This window comes from Leopardus geoffroyi, chromosome D3 (assembly GCF_018350155.1).
Source record: "Leopardus geoffroyi isolate Oge1 chromosome D3, O.geoffroyi_Oge1_pat1.0, whole genome shotgun sequence".
In the NCBI taxonomy this organism is placed as follows: Eukaryota; Metazoa; Chordata; class Mammalia; order Carnivora; family Felidae; genus Leopardus; species Leopardus geoffroyi.
In genome coordinates this window covers 14,260,574-14,280,292 of record NC_059339.1, presented here as the reverse complement: position 1 = coordinate 14,280,292, position 19,719 = coordinate 14,260,574, and the positions used below count along the sequence as shown (strand labels likewise).

At 53.7% G+C, this 19,719-nt stretch overlaps 1 protein-coding gene across 2 annotated transcripts in view; it reads left to right on the top strand.

The window, feature by feature from the left end:
* The window catches only part of KSR2 (kinase suppressor of ras 2), a 442,708-nt gene extending 431,781 nt beyond the window's left edge, over positions 1 to 10,927 (top strand). For both annotated transcript variants that reach the window (XM_045459434.1, XM_045459431.1), the window contains exon 20: positions 2,218 to 10,927. In XM_045459434.1, coding sequence (XP_045315390.1) covers positions 2,218 to 2,224 — 7 coding nt within the window. In that variant the 3' untranslated portion in view covers positions 2,225 to 10,927. The remainder of the gene's footprint in view (positions 1 to 2,217) is intronic.
* The last annotated feature ends 8,792 nt before the right edge of the window (positions 10,928 to 19,719 follow it).

Sequence of the window (19,719 nt, the reverse complement as noted above, 5' to 3'; positions counted from 1 at the left end):
CAGCATGTTGCTAGGATGCAAACGACTAACTCCAGGCTTACCTCTGGGGTCTTGGGTTTGCCCCTCCAGTGGCTCACGCTTGAGGAGCGGGGGCTTCCAGAATCCCAGTATGCGTTAGCACATGGGGAACTAGAGGAAAGGCTGGGGACAAGCCTGCATTCCAGAGCGGTGCATCTCGAAATTTAATATGCATCCGCAACATCCAGGGAATTTCTTAAAATGCAGATTCCCATTCTGTATGTCCGCAGTGAGGCCCAAGATCTTGTATTTTCAGCAAGCCCCAAGGTGATGCTGGTGTGGCTGGTCTGCGGACCACCCTTTGAGTAGCGAGGGTCCAGACCTTTGCTGCCCAATAGTGGCCACTCCCCTCATGTGGCCCTTGAACACTCATAATGTGGCAAGACGGGATGTCCTGTGAGTGTGTAAAATCCACACGAAGTCTTGAAGACTCGGGATTAAAAAAAAAAAGTGTAATTTGTCCCATTACACATACAGGACTGGTGATAACGTTGAAATTATAGTGTTTGGGATATAGTGGGTTCAATAAAACACACTATTAAGGTCACTTTTTTTTTTTTAACCTTTTAAAATATGACTAGAAAATTTACAACGACTTGGATGGTATTTCTTTGTTTAAAAAACAGCTTTGTCGAGCCAGAGTCCACACATCGTATAATCCTCTCCCCTTAAAATATACAACTCAGTGCGTTTGGGTATATCACATTACTCATTTTTAAAATTGTGGTAGGGTATATATCACACGGATTTGCCATTTTAGCCACTTTTAAGTGTACGATTCAGTGACATTGATTACATCCATAGCGTTGGGTAGCCGCCGCCACCATCCCCAAAACCTTTTGTCCCCCTCCGAGCAGAAACTGTACCCCTTAAACAGTAACCCCCGATCCCTCTTGCTCCCGGCCCCCAGTAACCTCTCCCCTGCACCCTGTGCCTATGAACTCGCCTGCCCTAGGTAGTTCAGACAGGTGGAACCATACAATATTTGTCCTTTTGTGTCCGGGGTCTTCCCTTAGCATGTCTCCAAGGTTCGTCCACAGTGTGGCGTGTATTGGAACGTCCCTCCTTGTTACGGCTGAGCACCGTTCTGTTGGATGCACGGCCCGCGTGTTGTTTCTCTGTTCATCTGTTGGCAGGGACTCGTTTGTTTGCACCCTGGCTACTGTGAATAATGTTGCGGTAACAGTGGCGTGCATGTATCTGTTGGAGTCCCCGCTTCTGATTCTTTTCAGTAATGTTGTAGGTCCATCGCACCTCATTGGTCTGGGTCATCACCTTGACCGCCAGCGTGATCTCCATCACCCGGGTCCCACTTATAAAACATTAGTAACAGGTACTGTGTTAGGCATTCTATCTGCCTTATCTTGCTGACTCCTCAGAGCCCCCACCTAGGAGTCAAGCACCGTTACTGTTTTACTCGCAAGACAACCAAAGCACAGAGAGGCCGAGTGCCTTCCCAGTGGTCACACAGCTAGTAAGGAGGAAAGCAGGCCTTGGAATCCAAGTTGGTCTGAACCCTAAACCCATGATATTAACTCCTCTGCTGCCTTCTAGGCGCAGATTACCTGAGTACCTTCAGGGTCCCTTTCCAGAATCGTGCTGGGAGAACGGGCATAAACATCTGCCATGCTTGCCCAGATCCTGGCTCGACAGAGGTCAGCAAAGCCTCTGCCCGTAGCAGGAGTCTGTGGTGTGGATCCTGGTCTCCCCTCCGCTTCCTGGATTTCCAGTCCTTCCCGAGCATGCTACACGTGCCACGAATGCGGGTGTTCCAGCGCCACATGCCCTCAGCCCAGCCCCCACGCTGGTGACCCTCCCTAGTCCAGAGGCTACCTGATCAAGTGGGAGGAGTTCTAGGTTCAAATCCTGGCCCTGCGGCTTCCTGGCTGTGCACCCCTGGGCAAAACACTTAGCCTCTCTGGGCCTCCATTGTCTCATCTGTAAGAAGGGTACAAGGCGTGTATCTTGCAGGCTGTTCTCGGCTTTAAATGAGATCAGGTATTTGTGGCGCTTGGCACAGAACCCAGTACATAGTAGGACCTCGGTACAAACGGGTGTCCCTTCAGCTCTTCTTACAGGGGACAGGAACAGCTCATCTCAGACCCCCTAGCCCGCCGAGAGGGTGCTCATCTACCAAAGATGACACTGCTGTGTCCATGTGACCTCTTGCCTCTCTCTCTTCTTCTCTCCCCACTCCAGGCTGTGACCGTTGGACAAAGGGACAGCACTCAGCTGCCTCAGCCCCCGAGCCACCTCTCCTTCCCCGCTCTGCCCTCTGCCAGCTCAGGAGGCCAGAGGCTCACCATCAGAGGGTACCGACCCCGGCCGGCCTGGGAGCACTGCACGACCGAGGTCGGCAGCTTCCCCACTCCCCAGACCCGTGCCCTTTTGCCCGGGCAGGGTTGGGGACCCCTGAGCTAGGACTTACCAGGACCAGCCAGGGAGACGTGGAATTGATCCGTGAGGCCCCGGGGGCCACGTGGAGAAGAGAACTGGAGGCTGAATGCAGAGCGCCCCTGGGCCACGGAGACGAGGCATGAGGCCTACGCGGGCAGGCTCGCAGGACCGGTCTGTGTGTACATGTGCGTCCCCGTGCACGATGCCGTTCGCTCTAGATCCCCTGTGACAAGCGAGAGCCAGGCCGCCCCGGCTCTGGAGCGCCCCTCTGCTGACTTGGTCCCTGGGTGGTGGGTTCCAGCTGTGCTGTCTGGAAAGATGGGGTGGGGTGGGGAGCTAAGCACCAGCTTCGTGGAGGCCTTGGGGCCCAGACCTGGGCAGGGGGGCTAAACTGCTCCTGTGTAAACATCTGTTCCCCCAGGCCTGTCATGGGTTTCGGCCTCTTTGCATATGGCTCCGAAGTACACAGAACAGTCTTGTATGTCTTTTGAGCTCTGGGTCTCTCTGGGGTGTGGTTCCCATTTCTGCCGCCTTCGCCTGTTCTGGGAGAGCACCATCCCTTTTGGCCTCCTTGCCCCCATGCTTCCCCCTGCCATTTGAAAAGCACAGTGGCTTCCTGGCCGAGATGACTTCTGGGGACTCCTTGCAGCTTGCCTTCGCCCACGACACCCCCCCGAAGCCTGGGCCCTGAGAACTGGGGGTCTGGGGAGGAAGTTCTAGGACATTCCTTCTCCCTCCTCCTGTTCTGGCATCTACACCAGCTAAGTTTGTCCACCACGGCGATGGACGTGGGTCCCTAATATATGTATGTTGGATTTCACGGCACATGCATGGCATCCTGTTTGCAAAGGATCCCCCCTTTTCACCCTTAATAAGTCCTGTTGGGGAGGCGGGGAAGGAGGCCGTAGACGTTCATTCTCAGCTCCAGCCTGGTGTGGAGCCCTGAGTGGTTTCCCCATGAGAGGTCTGCCTGTGCTCTCTCAGGGCCCATGCCTTCTATCCCTCCCTCCCTCTTGCTCCCTCCTGGGCTGGTGGCTTTTCCCAGCCACTCGGGACCACGTATTCTATAGGAAGGATCCAGGAAGCAGGTCGGGCGTGCAGAGTCCTGCGGGGGGCCTCGGTCCTATGTTCTTACGTTCCATCCCTTACGAGGGTATGTCTCCTGTTCCCAAAGCCCCTCTGACCTGGCACCGAAAGGACATCTGTCCCCCAGCAGGGCAGTGGCAGGGCAGCTGGCCAGCAGGCAGGATACCCAGGGTCAGCCCATAGCCTCTCCACACTCCCCGGGCACTTCCCAGGCTTGGTTTTCCTCTGGTCACTACCTTATCCCGATGGCCCCCTCTCAGAGAGGGGACCAAAGACTTCAAAAACCTTGCCTGAGTATAGATTCAGCATCCCACCTGATGAAAGGGGTATGTGGGGGTCTTCCCCACCTTGGGTGATTTCCAGACTGGTTCATGCTTGAGGGGCCAAGCCTGCTTCCAAACTGGGAAAAACGATGAGCTAGCCATGCTTCCCGAGACCCTGGCCAAGGGGAAAACCCTGAGCCTCCCAGGGGGCCTTCCTGAATGGACTCCCACCTGCAAAAGACCGGAGACTAAAGGCCCCCGTGTGGGCTGTTCCTAAGCGGATGGTCCTCTTGTTGGGGCTTCTGTATGTAACTCTGTGGCTCTTGGCTCAACATTTGTGTTTCTTAGGGTCGTTTTATACACACTGGCACAAATCCCAGCAAGCCACTCGGCAGACCAACCCCAGACATGGGTGTGAACCTGCCTGGGCTCTGCCCAGCGGCCCCTCCAAGGCCTGAAGTCCAACCCTGGCTTCTGTTTAATCCAACCAGGACTTTGGGGTCTGTGCACCCCAGTCTTTGTCATGGACCTGAGCGCAGGAAAGGAAATGAGGAAGGGAGGAAGCGGGCAGGACGCATCTACCCCGAAGCCAAAATGCTCACCAGGACAGCAACTGGCTCCTTCTTTCTGCTCTCATTTCCAGAATTCATTAACATGGTCACCCAGAGCCTTTGGCAAGACCCTGCAGGGTCTCCAAAGACTGCTCTTTCCATCTGTTCATGACCCCAGCTTAAGATTGAGGACAAGGTGTGAGGAATCCAGGCAGAGACCCCAGCCTTCCTGGTTCCCTAGGACCTTCTCTGCTTAGCAAAACAGGGTTCCCTGGGCCTGTCCCAGGCCCCAAGTCACCTGATCTTGATTTCTCCCTCTTCTCCCACAGTCTTACCTTGCCCCCACCTTCCTCAGTCTCCACAGCAGCCAGGCTGCCCCAGGTTTCCAGCCCCTCCCTGCCGCCCCCCACCCCTCCTCCTGGCGACCACCTTGAATTGTTTAGAGGGCAGTTTTAATTTGCAGACATTTCAATTCAGTGGGAACCAAACCTCTGCTTTCCGTGCTGGCCTCAATCTTATTCATGAGTCAAGTATTGGGAGGAGGTCATATTCATTCATCTTTTGTGAGGAAAGAAAAAGGGAGGTCTGTGTATTTTTACATCGTAATTGCTTGACTCGTGCTGTAGAATCTACACAACCAAGAGTTGTGTGTGTGCACCTGTGCTGGTCACAGCTGTGTGCAGGTGCCCCATGCCCAGCCGTGAGCTGTTTATCTCTGTGCCCTGATTTGAGCAAACCCTGGTACCCACCAGCTTCCCAAGTACATCGGTCCACAGGGTGAAGATTCACAGGGAAGCCTTGACTTTGCCTTCTTTGAAGGGCTTGTGGATTTGCACACTAAATTCCATCCAACTCCCCGGGCCATGTGTATTTCCTAAAATGGGGACTCCTTTCCGGGGGAACCCCCTTGGCCATATGTGGGGATATCCCCATGTCACCTTCCACAGCATGAACTTGAAGACTCGAAGTCTTTACTTAATTCTGTTTTGCCCTGGTTTTCCTTTTGCTGGTCAAAGAGAAAAAAAATCCCATCTTGCCACAAACCATCCCCCTCTTTCTGGATTCTTGATCCATAGAAACCTTGGACTGATCTCTGATGACTAGACTCTTGTATCTAGGATACCTGGTTCTGCCTCTTTCCCACCCCACCCCCTCAAAACCAGACTTTATCACCTCCCACGATTATTGTCCCCCCCACCGCCAGTGGCTGATCATCTCAGGAACGTGAACAAGGTGGCATATGCTCGGCCCAGGCCCAATCCCTATCTTGAGAAATCTAGAACCAGGGTTGGCAAATTATGGCCCTGGGCCAACCCACCAAATAGTTTTCACCTTCTCTAATTGGGGAAAAACCAGAAGAAGATTTCATGATACGTCAAAACCCCATAGAATGCAAATGTCAATGACAGTCAACAAAATTGTATTGGCACGGGGCCACAGCCATTCATTTACATGTGAACCACGGTTTCTTCTGTGCTACAGCGCCACAGTTGACTACTGGTAACGGACGCAGTGTGGCCCATAAAGCTGAAGATATTTATAACCTTGACCTTTACAGAAGACTTTTGCCAACCTCTGCCCTAGGGGACTGTCTTCCCGAAGAAGCAGCCCACTTGCATATGGCGCCCAAGAGAAGAACAGGAACCAGGCTGGGAGTTACAGGGGCAGAGAACCTGTTCCAGTGAGGGAAGAACTTTCTAACAGCTTGCCCCAAGATGTAGTGGGCCGCCTGGGGAGGTAGAAAGCTCCCTGTCCCTGGAGAGGGATGCGCAGACATTGAGACCACTTGGTATACACGATAAAGAGGGAATTCAGGCTTTGGGGGATAGAGGGACAGGTTCTAAGACTGTATTGGGCCCAGCCTGCCATAACAAAATATCTTAGATGGGTGACTTCGACAACAGAAAGTTCTTTCTCGCAGTTCTGGGGGCTGGAAGTCCAAGACCAAGGTATCAGCAGGAATGGTTTCTCCTAAGACCACCCTCCTTGGCTTTCAGCCTCTAGCTGTGTGCTCACGTGGCCTTTTCTCTGAGCATGCACATCCCCAGTGTCTCTCTCTTCTAGGACACCGGTCTGATTGGGTGGGAGCCCATCCTTACGACTTTTTCATCTTAATCACCTCTGTAAAGGCCGGATCTCCACCTTGGTGGTTAGGGCTTCGACATACGAATTCAGGAACATACGGTGAGGTGTGTGCTACGGTGGGGGGAGCGGTTCAGTCCCTAACAAAGACCCTTGATATTGCCAAGACCGTGATGGTAGGGACCTTCTGGGCAATGCTCCTATTCCTGGCTCTCATTCCCATGCTGTTCTCAACCTGGAGTCCCCAGATTTGCCCTCCCTGTCCTCACCCCCTGCCAGCCTTCACCCAGCTGCCCCCCAAGGACTGGTCTCGTTCCAAATATTCCACCACCCAGGCCCCTCCTGACCGGGGCCGCCATAACAAAGCCCACACACCAGGCAGCTTAAAATGACTGTCATGGATTCTCTCACGGCTCTGGAGGCTGGAACCCTAAAATCGAGGTGTCGGCAGGACCGCGCTCTGATCCCCCCGCCCTGCAAGGGTGTCCCTTCCTGCCCGCCTCTTGTTAACTTCCGGTGGTTTGCCGGTCGCCTTTAGCATTCCTTGGCCCGCAGCTGGATCCCTCCATCGTCTGACTCCACCATCACATGGCCTTGCTGCGCATCTGTCTCGCGTGGCTGTGTCGTAGAAGGACACCATCCCGCTCAAGTTTGACCTCACCTTAAGTCATGATACCCTCAACCACCCTGTTTCCAAGGAAGCTCACATTCTGAGGTAACCAGGGCCTAGGACCTCAGCATATCTTTTTTTTTTTTTTTTTTTTTTGGTGGCAGGGACACGATTCAACCCTAACACCCTCTAAGGAGCTTTCTCCCATGCCTTGACTGGTCACCTTGGTCCCTCCATAGCAGACCCCCTAAGACAAAGGTCCCAGAATCCCTGGGCCATGAGGGTCAGGACACCGAGGTGGCTCTTCTCAAACCCGACACCTTCCTCCCTGGGTCCTGTAGTCCCGGACTTCGTCTCCACAGGTGAGGCCGGGCAGCGTGTCTGTTGTGGGGTGGTCACTTGACCACCGAATGCACTCGTTTCAGCCCAGTCTGAAGGGGTTGTCGGCACGACAACCCCTTTAGTGGATGCTCTTGCCCAGTGGCAAAGGAACAGACTGTGGCGAGCTGTGCACCGGCTGCGACCTTTTTGGCCATGCCTGTGAAGGGCGGATGTTTCGAGCAGGCTCGGCGGATGTGCCCCCTGGGCCCCGGTCGCCCCTAACCCCCCCACTGCGGCCTGCCCCTACGCGCACCCGCGAGGGAGTAGTCCTGACCTCGGAGGGAAAGGAGAGGCAAATGCAGTCTGGGCTTCAGAACATGGGGACCCGGGGGCTTGAAGATTCTCGTTCTTCCTGACTCTCCCCACGTCGTGCCAGCTGGACCATGAGCCTCTCCAGTCACTGCTCCTGACGACCAACCCGAATGACTGGCTTCTGTCTTGAGGTCCTACCAGCCACGCCATTCTCTAATGAGGCAGAGCGTCAGTGGGAGGCCTTCACCCTGAGCGCCTCGACTCGCCTATGTGCTAGCACCTGGCCTACTGCCTGGCGCATAGTAGACGCTACGGGATGCAGAGAGGGAGAGTTGCTGGGTGAGAGCGAGGCACGGGCACAAGGGGCCAGATGCCCTTCCTTGCAGGGAAGGCAGAGCGGATCCACAGACAGGGCCCGGCGCCAATGGGATTCCCACAGCCAGGCCCGTGCTGTGGATCCCACATCATCCCAAGTGGATCTGCCAGGTTCAATGCACTTGACTCCTAGAGACCCATTGGTCGGGTGTCCCGGGGCATCTGGGCCCTGAGAGGCAAGAGTGGTGATCCGTCTCTTGGAGCCTCAGTTCACTGAGCACTTACTGTGTCCCAGGCCACCTGAATCCCCAAGACGGGACAGTCCTGGGAGCGAGGTACCATTACCCACATTCTGCAGGTGAAGAAACTGTGGGAAATAGATGGAAGCCAGCCTATTAAGTGGTAGAGCCAACATGTTAAACAGGAGTCTTTGGACTGATGCACGCCCAGCCTAACCCCCATCACCATTGTGAGTGGCTTATGCCCAGCTGCCCATCGGGATATTACTGTACCAACCTCTGACGTCATGTGCAGCTTGTAACCAGGAGAGAGGGAGGGAAAACGGGAAGCGATTGAAGGAAGGTACGGGAGAGGGTGGGGACCCTCGGGGGAGTTTGCACAGAAGCTCTCACTTGTGCTCCTAGAATGACAGGCTGCCAGCGGCTGGGTCCCTGGGTCCCTGGGTTCCTGGGTCCCTCCAGCTTCCCTGCTGCGAGCAGCCTATGCCATCAGCCCGGCCCTCTGCCTCTCTTATACTGGACAGTTTTGTGATCCCCTGTCCCAAGAAACTCACCAGTGAGTGCCCCTCCCTCTCAGGGGTGGGAAAAGGTTCTCTTCCTGCTCCTTGGGATCACACAGTCCCTTTCCTTAATACCAAGAATACAAAGGATTCATCTCTGTGGGGCTGAGATGGCTGCTGTCCCACTGAGGACTGAGCTGGAGGAAATGGGTTCTACCCGAAGTTTGCCTCATCTAGGTTATGGCCTAGCTTACCAAACATGTTCCATAGACCTTTGATTTCACAGCAAACTAGATGGAAATAATGCTGCATTATCAGAAGGGTCCCGGGACAAATTCGCATTGGAAATGCTTGCGTAAAACAAGATCAAATTTATTTCTTGGTTGCAGGACTTACCAGAGCATTTAACCACACTACTGTATGCTTGAAATCTTTAAAAGGCTGACAGCAGGCTGCTCTTCCCAAGCTCTCCCAGACTGGTTTCTGAATCCAACAGGACTAACCTCTGTGAATTTGCCTTGATTACTTGCATGGCACTTTGAGGGCGAAGGCCAGTGTGCTGGCCCACAGAAAAGAGCATCAGGATTTACCAAGCACCTGTCTTAAGAGTTGGCCTCCCCAGGGGCTGGTACTGTGAATGATGAACCTGGAAGGTGAATGAGATGTATCTGGGCAGAGAGACGAGGCTGGGGATGGCCACTGGCCACCAGATGTTCCTGTGTTTCCCTTCAATGCTGGTGGGAAACGCTGAGTCCCAGAAAACTTTGCCCCTGTCACCTCACATGCTCTGCCCAGGCCTGCTGAGGGCAGACTTCCGTTCCATGCATGTGGATGGCGGTTTCATGCACAAGGATGCACGGAGTAGAAAACTCTAGCTGATTGTGTCTTTCACTGGAGGGGGCCGAATTTGCTGTGTGCTGGGGACTGTCCCAACATACCGTGGCTCGGAAACCAATGTGGAAATACTAGAGGATGTCCTGCCCTCAGCGAGGGGAGGAGGAGTGTCAGCTGGGTCTTCAGCAGAATTTTTATCTTCAACTAGGTTATTGGGATGAATGTCTAGAACGATCTAGAAGGGTGATCTAGCCCAAGGAGGGCAAACATGTGCCATTCCTGCCACCGCTGCTCCCTCCTATACCCTTGGCAGACATTACTAATCAATCACGGCATGCCTTTCTGCTGAGCACAGATACAGCCTTAGAGCATCAGAGTAACCATCCCTGATCTCCTGCCACCTCTCCTTTCGGAGACAGAGCTCAGGCCCCGGGAGGAAGGTAAAGCCTCCCAGCCTTGGTCCTTTCTTAGAGGCAGAGGTGGGTTTAGTACCGAGGCCTTGGAAGCTTCCAGAAGGCCAATCATTTGAAGTTTTGGCTGTAGCTGGTGACAGTCTATAAGGCCCTTGCGGACGTTCATTTTCGGTCAGGAAATTTAGGAAATGCAGAAAGAAAGATTCTGTCATTAAGACCCTGTAGTATGATCCTATGGGGTGACCTGCCTGCTTGCGGAGAAATCATTTACCTTCCAGGGAACTGCTTCTCCTCAAGGCCTGAATGTTACCACCTACCACATAACAGCTGGGCTGGAAGGCCCGGGGACCTTAAGGAAATATGGTGTGTGTGTGTGTGTGTGTGTGTGTGTATGGTGCTAGGCAGGGGAGCAGGAAGTGCTGTGCTTGGAGCGGTTTGTCAAAGTTCCTGTGGTTCCATACAGACATCTCTGAAGTTAAGAGATGTTGCATATAGAGGGGAGGAGGAGGAACCGACTCCAGTTGCTTTTGGTTTCTTCCCTGCAAGGAAGGCTCAAAATCAAATTGTCACCCCAGTGAAATTCCCTGAGGCCCTAGTGGACCACCAGCTCTACTCCTGAGCTCCTGAAACGGCTGCGATGGCTCGGTGGCTTGAGAGTGCTTTCCGCCCGCTCCCTCTTCATTTCCTTCCTCCTCTTATCCTCCACCACCACCACCCCCTGCTTGATAGCATCTCCCCCCGGACCGTGAGCCGAGGAGAAAGTTACACAATAGTAGAGACGAGAAAATAGCTGCCATGTATTTAGCTTAAATTAGCTCAGAAGAAAGGCTCCCTCCCTCCATTGAGCGGGCAGCAATTGTTTATGCCAACGTGCTATTTGCATCGTGCCTTCTTAGATTTGAAAGTCTAATGATCAAAAACAAATCTTAGTTTTTCTTTTCTCGACACTTAAAAAAAAAAAAAAAAAAACAAAAAACAACCCACCAGCTTGGCGAGTTCTTCTCGTTTAAAAATACCCTGACTTCCAGAGCTGGAGTGAGGATTTTGGAAAGCCTGGTGCGAGAATAGCAGGAAGAAACACAGGCAGGCAATAGACAGAGAGGCCTTTTTGGAGTGGTGAGTGATGATCTGGTGAAGGTCAGAGAGGGGTCTTCGTGCCTTCACCCACATGCCGACGTCCGGGCCAGTTGGGAGTGCCGCAGGCCTGTTTCTTCAGCAGTGGGTTCATTGGGTTATTTATTGAGCATCACTACATCTTGGGCCCTGGGCATTCAGTCGTGAGTGAAACAAAGTCATTCTTTTTTTTTTTTTTTTTTTTATGTTTTTTATTTATTTTTGAGAGAGAGACAGAGTGTGAGCAGGGGAGGGGCAGAGAGAGAGGGAGACACAGAATCGGAAGCAGGCTCCAGGCTCTGAGCTGTCAGCACAGGGCCCGACGCGGGCCTCGAACCCACGGAGCATGAGATCATGACCTGAGCTGAAGTCAGACACTTAAATGACTGAGCCACCCGGGCGCCCCAAGAGCCACCGTTCTAGACAGAAGAAGCCGCAAGCACGAAGACCACCGGGGGGGGGGGGGGGGGGGGAACGGAGGCCAGGGCTGGCGAGCGGGGTGGACAGCAGATGAGTGGCACCGGGGACGTGGGGGCCGGAGAGTTGGAACATCCAGGCTGGGGAGGGTCTCCGAAGTCTTCTGAGGGCAGTGGCAAAGCACCGGGGGGTTTTCCGGAACACCGTGTCGCCATCTGATCTTCGCTGGTCTGAGCCACGGCGTGCGTCTCCTGGGCCAAATCAGGAGGGTCCCGATCAGGCGGCTGCCATCTGCAGCCTCACGGGAGAGAGGAAAGGAGCCCTGACAGAGGGAGACGGGAAAACCGGAGGAGGAAGCTCCTTGAGGGACCAAGGCACAGGAGACAAGGCAGGAAAGTGGATGGTATGGTCGAGCGGCGGCGGCTGGACCCGTCCCCCGTGGCTGACGTGGGCATGGGCAGGCGGTGGGCGTGGACGAGCCCGGTAGGGCCTGGGGCTCCACCCTAGAAGCGGATCTCGAAGACGCCAGCAGACCCGGGACCGGGCAGTGGGGCTGTGGGGCAGCTGGGCGTCACAAAGGACCAGGGCTGGGAAAGCTGCTCTGGGAGCTGGGGATACTCAGCCAAGCACCTTCCAAGAAGGATGCTGAGTCGACTGGGGTCCCGTTCCCAGTCTTGGACAATTAATGCAATGCATTGGTCATCCAAGATTGTAGCCATTTTCCTTTGTTTATTTTTCTATCTGTGTTGCTAAGAATAATAATAATAATAATAATTATCAAATGGGTACATATGAACTCGTGTAAGTTCAAGTAACTGCTACGTAGCTACAGTGTAGACACCAGGCTACCCTCATGTACTGGTCCAGCCCCAGCGAGGCTCCCACCCTGGCCCACTGGCCTCCCAACCAGCCTCCTACGGAGCGCTGGCCAGCGCCCTGCAAAGCCTGGGCAGCCAGCTGGGCCGTGCCTGGCTGGACCGGGCACTAAGGGAGGGGCGGGGCCACCGTGGGCTACCTTGGGCCAGGCCTGAGCACAGCTGTGAGACACCCAGAGTCTTTTCTGGCTCCTTCCTCCCCCTTCCTAAGCAGCCCTCCCCTGGGTGGGGGGAGGGGGGGCCTCTGTGCTCCCTGACCCAGAGAGTGCTTTTCCTCTCCCAGCCCACACGTACCTCCCGACCTTGCTGTCAGGAATAAACCCTCGGAAGGCCCCAGGCCCTGGCACACAGAGGCCGGAAGCCCAAATGGCGGGATGGCGCTCAGGCATTCGGTCACTGAGAGCCTCCGACCCCCCATTGCCAAGCTGTGGTCCAACTGGGAGCCTTTGCTCCCCATGGGCTCCCCCTGTCAGTCCCACATTCCAGAAGGCACTGCCGCCGTGTCCCTCTAGCACCACTGGAGCTCCAACTTTTTGGCCTATTGGTGGATTGTAAATGCCACCATTTGAGCTTCTGAAGGGTTCTAGAACAGTCTTCCCCATATATGCAAGGCTTGTGTCCCCAGCCACACTCATTACACCCTCCGCTGACCCCCAGCATCCAGCAACCCTTTGCCCGTCAGTCCCTAAGACCGCATGTCATGTACTTGTTCAGTAAATATTTCGTAAGTGCCTCCTGTGCTCCTGGAAAAATGGGGAAGAACAGTGGTAAGAGTGGTAGCTGCCCTCAGGGAACCTGAGTCCAGAGGAGCAGGTAGACAGGTCCTGAGAGATGTCCCGAGGCCCCAGAGGAGCACCCAACCCCAACAAGGGCCCTCAAGGAAGTCTTCTCAAAAGGAGAGGACTTCTGAACCTTGCCTTGAGGGTGGGTGTGGGAGGCAGGGAACAGTGTGCCAGATAGAAGGAACAGCCCGTGTGCAGAGGGAAGATGGTGGGTTTGTTGAAAGCCCGACCCTGAGCACTTCTTCTGTTCTCACCTGCTTTCCCCCAAGCATGGCATCGGGTCCTGGGAGACCCCATCCCTGAACAGAAGGCGCCCTGGCTCACACATAGAGACCTCGACTTCTCCCATGTCCTGGTCCCGGCGATTGGCCTTAGCATCCCGGAGAAGACAATGTCCCGGGAGGGTTTTGTACTTGCTAGAGTCAGGCCATACTTAGGCTGCCTCGCATTCTCTCTGCATCTCTCTCTGGCCCCGTGGGCCTCCCTCTGTGTTCCTATCTGCCCACACACGGTGTCTCTGTTTCTTATCGCTCCTTTATTGGGCCCTTCAGACCCTAGGCCTCTCTGCTGTGGATGGGTTGGTGATCAGCCCTTCCTCTGAGGCATTTCCTTCCCTGTCTTTGCTTCCTCTTCACAGTCCTTCTGCCTCTCCTTGTGACCCGTGTCTCTGATCTCTCTGAGCCCCGCACATCTGTCTTGCCACACCAGAAAGCTGTCTCACCATGGCCTCTTTTCTGGAGGGTTTCTATCACCCTGTGCATAGGCCACCGGAGTGTTGAGGTCAAGGACATGCATGAACGTGGAAATTTACTGATGGAAAGACCCTACTCTAAGGTTTTCCAACTGAACATTCCAGGTATGATGGGCAAAATACTGGTTTGTTACAGAGTGGCTGAAGAAGACCTAGGGATCATAGTGGCCACAGGCCAGATCAGAAAGTATGGGAGAGAATGTATCAACCCTCTTGGTGGGATGTTGTGTCTTACTGTCCTTATAAATGTATGTCAGGGCTTGAAGGATAGGAAACATAGCTTCTTTGCTGACCATAGGACCTCCCACGGCATGTGTGTGTGGTTGCTGTAAATTTTCAGGGCTTGCTTTTCTGCTTCAACTTGACTCAACACGCATTTCTTAAGCAACTCCCTGTGGTGGATAACGACCTCACCGTCAATTTTCCAATGCCAGCACTTCCCCCCAAATATTCCTTGGAGTTTTCTAAGCTCCATGCAGCCTGCTAGTACTTAGAGTATCCCTAACCCTCAAGGCTGTTGGAGGGAGCAAATGAAATAATGGATGTCAATCGCATTGCACAGTACCTGGCACACAGTAGGTGTTCAGTAAATGTGGTTTCTCTTCTCAGTACCCCAACTGAAATGTCCCCAGGAGCTGCACCTCTAGGGAAATGTTCCTGATAAAAAAACAACTGAGGAATGGAATGGCGAGCTGGTGGGTGTCATCCATTTTCTTAAGCACTGGTGCACTGGTGGACGTGGGGAGGGGTGGCCAAGTCTCATACAACACCTTCCAGCTGCTGTGGGGTCAGCAAGACCAGTCCCCTCCAAGGCCCCAAGATGGAGGCCAAGGGCATTCACTGGGGGCCAGATGAGTCTGGTCACACGCAGTGAGCACCCTTGCCCATGACAGGGCCAAGGCTGAGGACATCCCAAACTTGGGCCATCAAGTCCCACCCTGAGCTCCTCGTTTCTCTCTCCCTGTGCTTTGACCTTGCACCGGGGTCCTCTCCGTGAACTTTACCGCATGATTCGTTTGGTTGATTACTATCAAAGTTATTGACCTTAGGAAAATTCTCAGTTGTAAAAAGGCTTTCTCTCTATGTAAACTATGCTGTTACCTTTTCTACACAAAAAGTATATATACCTATAAATATTATACATATATATTATATATATATTATATATATATATGTGTGTATATATATATATATATATATATATATATAAAGATGATTTCTTGTACAGACCAACACGGACCAATGGCCCATATTGTTTTCTCCATGTTTGTGCGGACTGTTGCTGAATGGGTTCATGTAAGAAGTTGGTTTCATGTTTTCCTTTTGGGGCCACTTCTTTTCTTCCCTTTCTATCTTTGTCTGTCTCAGTCTCTGTCTCTCTCTTACTCATTGCCAACATCTCGTTGCTAGGAAAGAACAGTCAATTCAGATGCCATCCAGGAAAGGAAGGCCAGATGGATGGAGGGTCCACTGTGTATATTTGTACAGAATCATTTATAAAGTTTTCTACACTTCTCAAAAAAGTATTTCTAATTTGGGCTGTTGGACAAGTTGTGAGCCTCTGCACCGGCAAGCCTATTGTTTCTTGTGTTTAGTGCAATGTTTAGTGAGAATCCAATTGTCTGAATTATTTATGCCAATAAAGAATTTGAGAATCTGCATCACACTGCCGCTAAAACAGATACGAATTCTGTTGTTGTTTGTTGTACAGAAGGAATCTTGAGACGTGACACAGTGTATTAGTCAGCTATTGCCACAGTGATGGTATGTAACACATTTCCCCAAAACTCCATGGCTTACAACAACTAGCATGTATTCTCATGCTCCTGGGTCTGTAGGTCTTGGAAGGCTTAACTAAGTCTCCTCTGTAGGCTTCTGGTCAACTTCAAGTGTGCTTCAACTGTCTCCCAGTTTCAGGACCCGGGCTGAAGGAGAAGTTCCCTGGGCCATGTTCATCCTACAGCACAACACCAGCGCAGAAAAGTGCAAGCAAGTCCTATGACCCAGCTTCTCAACAGGATGGGGCGACGAACTTCACCCAGAGGAGGAGGGGAGGAGGGGAGGGAAGTGAATGTTTGCTGGGCCGTAATGCAAATTATCGTAGCCTGGCCCAGTATTGTTCCAGCCAGACAGACAGAGATGAGTTTTCTCCCCCAGGGTGAACATGGTGGGATTAATAAACAGATACACACGTACACGCACACACATGTACACATATGCGTAGGCACATACAACTAGGGCTCTGCGTATTGAGCTCTGTGCCCAAGCCAGAAAGTACTTAGCTATGTCTCACCGATCCCTACAACGTCCCAATTCCATTTGCGAGATGAGGAAGCTGGGTGCCAGGGGCTGAACTAATTGGCCCAACCCAAGGTGAGAACCCAAAGCTTATGCTGTGTCGCACACACGCACAGCACAGCAGCTCCTCGGTACCTTGGACTGCTAAAGCACACTTGACAAAGCGCTTTTGCGAAACAAGATATCTTCTGAGTGGGGCAGGGAATATTCAACCCCTGCAGCAGCAGAAGGAATTGAGAGCCGGGGATACAAGCTGTGGGACAATTCGGGTTTGAATTCCCAGCTGCCTCCCCGGGGGCCCCTGCTGCCAAGAGAGGGAGAGCAGAGCTGGCCTCATCCAACCTAGAAAGTTCTTCCAGGAACACGCTCCAGGAGGGAGAGCACGTCGACGGACCCGGAGTCAAGTTCTAGCTACCACATGCAAACTGTGGGGCTACAGGCAGGCCGCTTAACTTCTCTGAACCTCCACTTCCCCAGCTGTAGAATACGTATGATGATTGTCCCTCTAGCACCTGCCTCCCGGCGTTGTGAGGCTTACGTGAGTTAACACAAGTATTTGGAGCAGAGCCGACCCCTAGTAAGTACTTCCAGGTTTTAGTACTTGTTACTAGTCTGGCTAGGCTGTGGGACCAGCCGTAGTGACTGCAGAGCAAACCCTACCCCGAGTCTCTGCCCTCCAGAACGCCCAATCTCTGCTGAGCATTGACCCGGGTTCCAGCCGCCCCCCACCCCCCGCCACGCCCCAAGATCTTTCTCGGAGAATCGCAACTGGGATCTGACGCTCGAACCTTGTCGGCACACCTTCAAAGCGTGACTTCTTCCCACTCAGCACCCTCGAAGAGGGTGGTGGGTCTGGGGTGCCCCATTTTTTACAGATGGGGAAACTGAGGCTCCACAAAGTGAAAACCTCACGCAGCCTCTGAACTTCAGTCCTGGGCTGTACTACTCAGACAGGCTGTGTGGCCTGGCTGCCCAGGGATGCCGATTCTCGGAGCCCAGGTTTATTTGTGAAATTGGATGATAACTGCTCTCACTTCAGAGATTGAACTGAAAGCAGGCAAAACATTGAACACCGTTCCCGGCATAAACAACCAATAGACCTTAGTTATTTCAAGCCCAGTTCTGACATTTAGCCTGGGACAGTGTTGACGTGGGGAGGAGGTGTGGGACAAGACCAGAACCTTCCATCCCCACCGCTCCTATTTCAAGCAGAAGAGAAGGAGCCAGAGTCTTCCGGGGGCCTGGAACTAATTGATTGTCCCGGTTCTGGCTTGTGGTCCTCTGTGGCCGCAGGGCCACCATTAATCAGGCACAGCAGGTGTTGAACTGAGTGAAGGAGGCCTTTCAAGTCAACGGAACTGAACAGCTCATTAACCTCCGTGCACAAGCTGCGGGGCAAGTACCTGGGAGCCAGAAACAAGGCACAGAGGAGGGCCACCCGGCTGCCCAGGTGGCAGGGACAAGGGCTCTCAGGCCCTTCTGGCCCCTGGGTTCCTCCTCACCTTCGCCCACATGAAGACCCTCCAGAGAGCCCCCCCTTCTCCCATCTGCCATCAGCTTGTTCCCAGACAACGACGCTAAGCAAGTTACATTTGCCACCTGATATCACCGTCGTCCTATGAAGCAAACACTTCCCTGCCCCCCTCATACAGATGGAGCAGCTGAGGCTCAGAGCGGTTCAGCGACTTGCCCTCAATTGTACAGTGGTGAGTGTGGAACTAGGTCCCAAACCTAGACAGTTTGAGTCTGGGGCCCGTGTTCTGAACTGCAGTGGTGGATGGCCTCCAGCAAAGACAGATTGCAATGCGTTCAAGCAATTGCAATGAGTCACTGGTTCTCAGCCCGGGCCAATGTGGCCCCCTGGGGACATCTGGCAGTGGCCCGCTGGAGGATGCTAGTGGCATGTAATGGCTAGAGGCCAGAGATGGTGCCCACCATCCTGCAGGGCACACGACAGAAACCCCGCCCACGACAGAATTATCGGTAGTGTCAAGGTTAGAAAACCCTGCTCTCAATGTTGCCACGAATAGGGCAGCGAAGGGTGTGCTGTCTGGGTCTAAGGCAGAGCATTTGAGAAAACTTTCCTAGGGGCGCCTGGGTGGCTCGGTCGGTGAAGCGTCCGACTTCGGCTCAGGTCCTGATCTCAGGGTTCAAGCCTCGCGCAGGGCTCTGTGCTGACAGTTCAGAGCCTGAAGCCTGCTTTGGATTCTGTGTGTGTCTCTCTCTCTCTCTGCCCCTCCCCGACTCGTGCTCTGTCTCTCTGTCCTTCAAAAATAAATAAATGTTTAAAAAATTAAAAAAAACTTTCCTGGAAAAAGGCAATTCACCCACTTTCATTTCCAAGCTATGTAAATTATTAAAGGACAGATTCAAATGCAAGTTGTAGTTACTGAACACCTTCCGTGTGGCCGGCCTAGTTCCGGGGCTGCCTCCAACGTGCGCTAACAGTCGTTCACTCAGACATCAACTTGCCACGTCACCGTCCTTGGGAGTGGGAGTCGTCACCCTCATTCCCTACTTGTGGAAGCTGGCTCAGGAAGGGGGAAAGGTACTCAAGGCTGCACAGCCAGAAGGGCCCCCCGTCAAGCCCGGAACCTGGTTCTCCAGTCACAACCACACTTCGAGAACAACACACTGAAGCCAGCCACTCAGGAAGCCTGCCACGCCCATGCACGGCCGCCCCAGCCAGGAGCGTCTGGATGCAGAGGCAGGTGGGGACCCCCTGGATTTGCGCTGGAGTCTGGGCTGTAAACCGCTTAGCAGCCCTGCGGCCTCGGGTAAGGCACTTTGCCTCTCCGAGGCTCCTTGTGCTCCTCTGCGAAATGGAGATCGTGACCGTGCCTCTTGAGATCCTTATGAATACTCCCCGACTCGGCGTGAAACCCTTAAAGTGTTTAGCACAGGGTGAGCCCTTGGGGCATGTTTTAGTTTGGGACATTCTGGGAAATAGGGTTGGGACTTGGAGCGGGGGGACATTTGTGGAGGGCCTCGATTGCCAGGGTGAGGTCTGGGGGCTGGGCCTGACGAGCGGTGGGGATCTGGGGGTCGCCGGTCTGTTGATGTGGTCATGAATCCCACACAGCCCTGGGGTGAGCCTCCCTCCCTCCTGAAACAAGCCCTGTGCAGGGAGGACGCCCCCTGGGCCTTTCCTACATCTTGCGAGATGCTCCGGGAGGTCCAGGCAGCGCCAAGTTGGGGATGGAGCAGATACGGCCTGTGCAGGTGGCTCCAGCTCCAGAAGGGGTGAAATTGGGCAGAGGCAGGGCTCCGGCTCCCGGCTCAGACCGTCTTCTCACTGGCTTACGGATTCCAGGGGCGGTCCCCCTCTCAAGCCCCTGCTTTACCTTGCAGAGCTGACTCCCGCATGCTCACAGGAAAACGTGTGCGCATAAGCACCCACGAGGCGCGCACACACACACAGGCGCGTGCGCACACACACACAGGCGCGCGCGTGTGGGCGTGCACGCGCGTCCGCTCGCCCACTTTTAGAATACTCAAATTCCTACTGCTTATCCCGCGTGCCCACACAACCCTTGATCCCC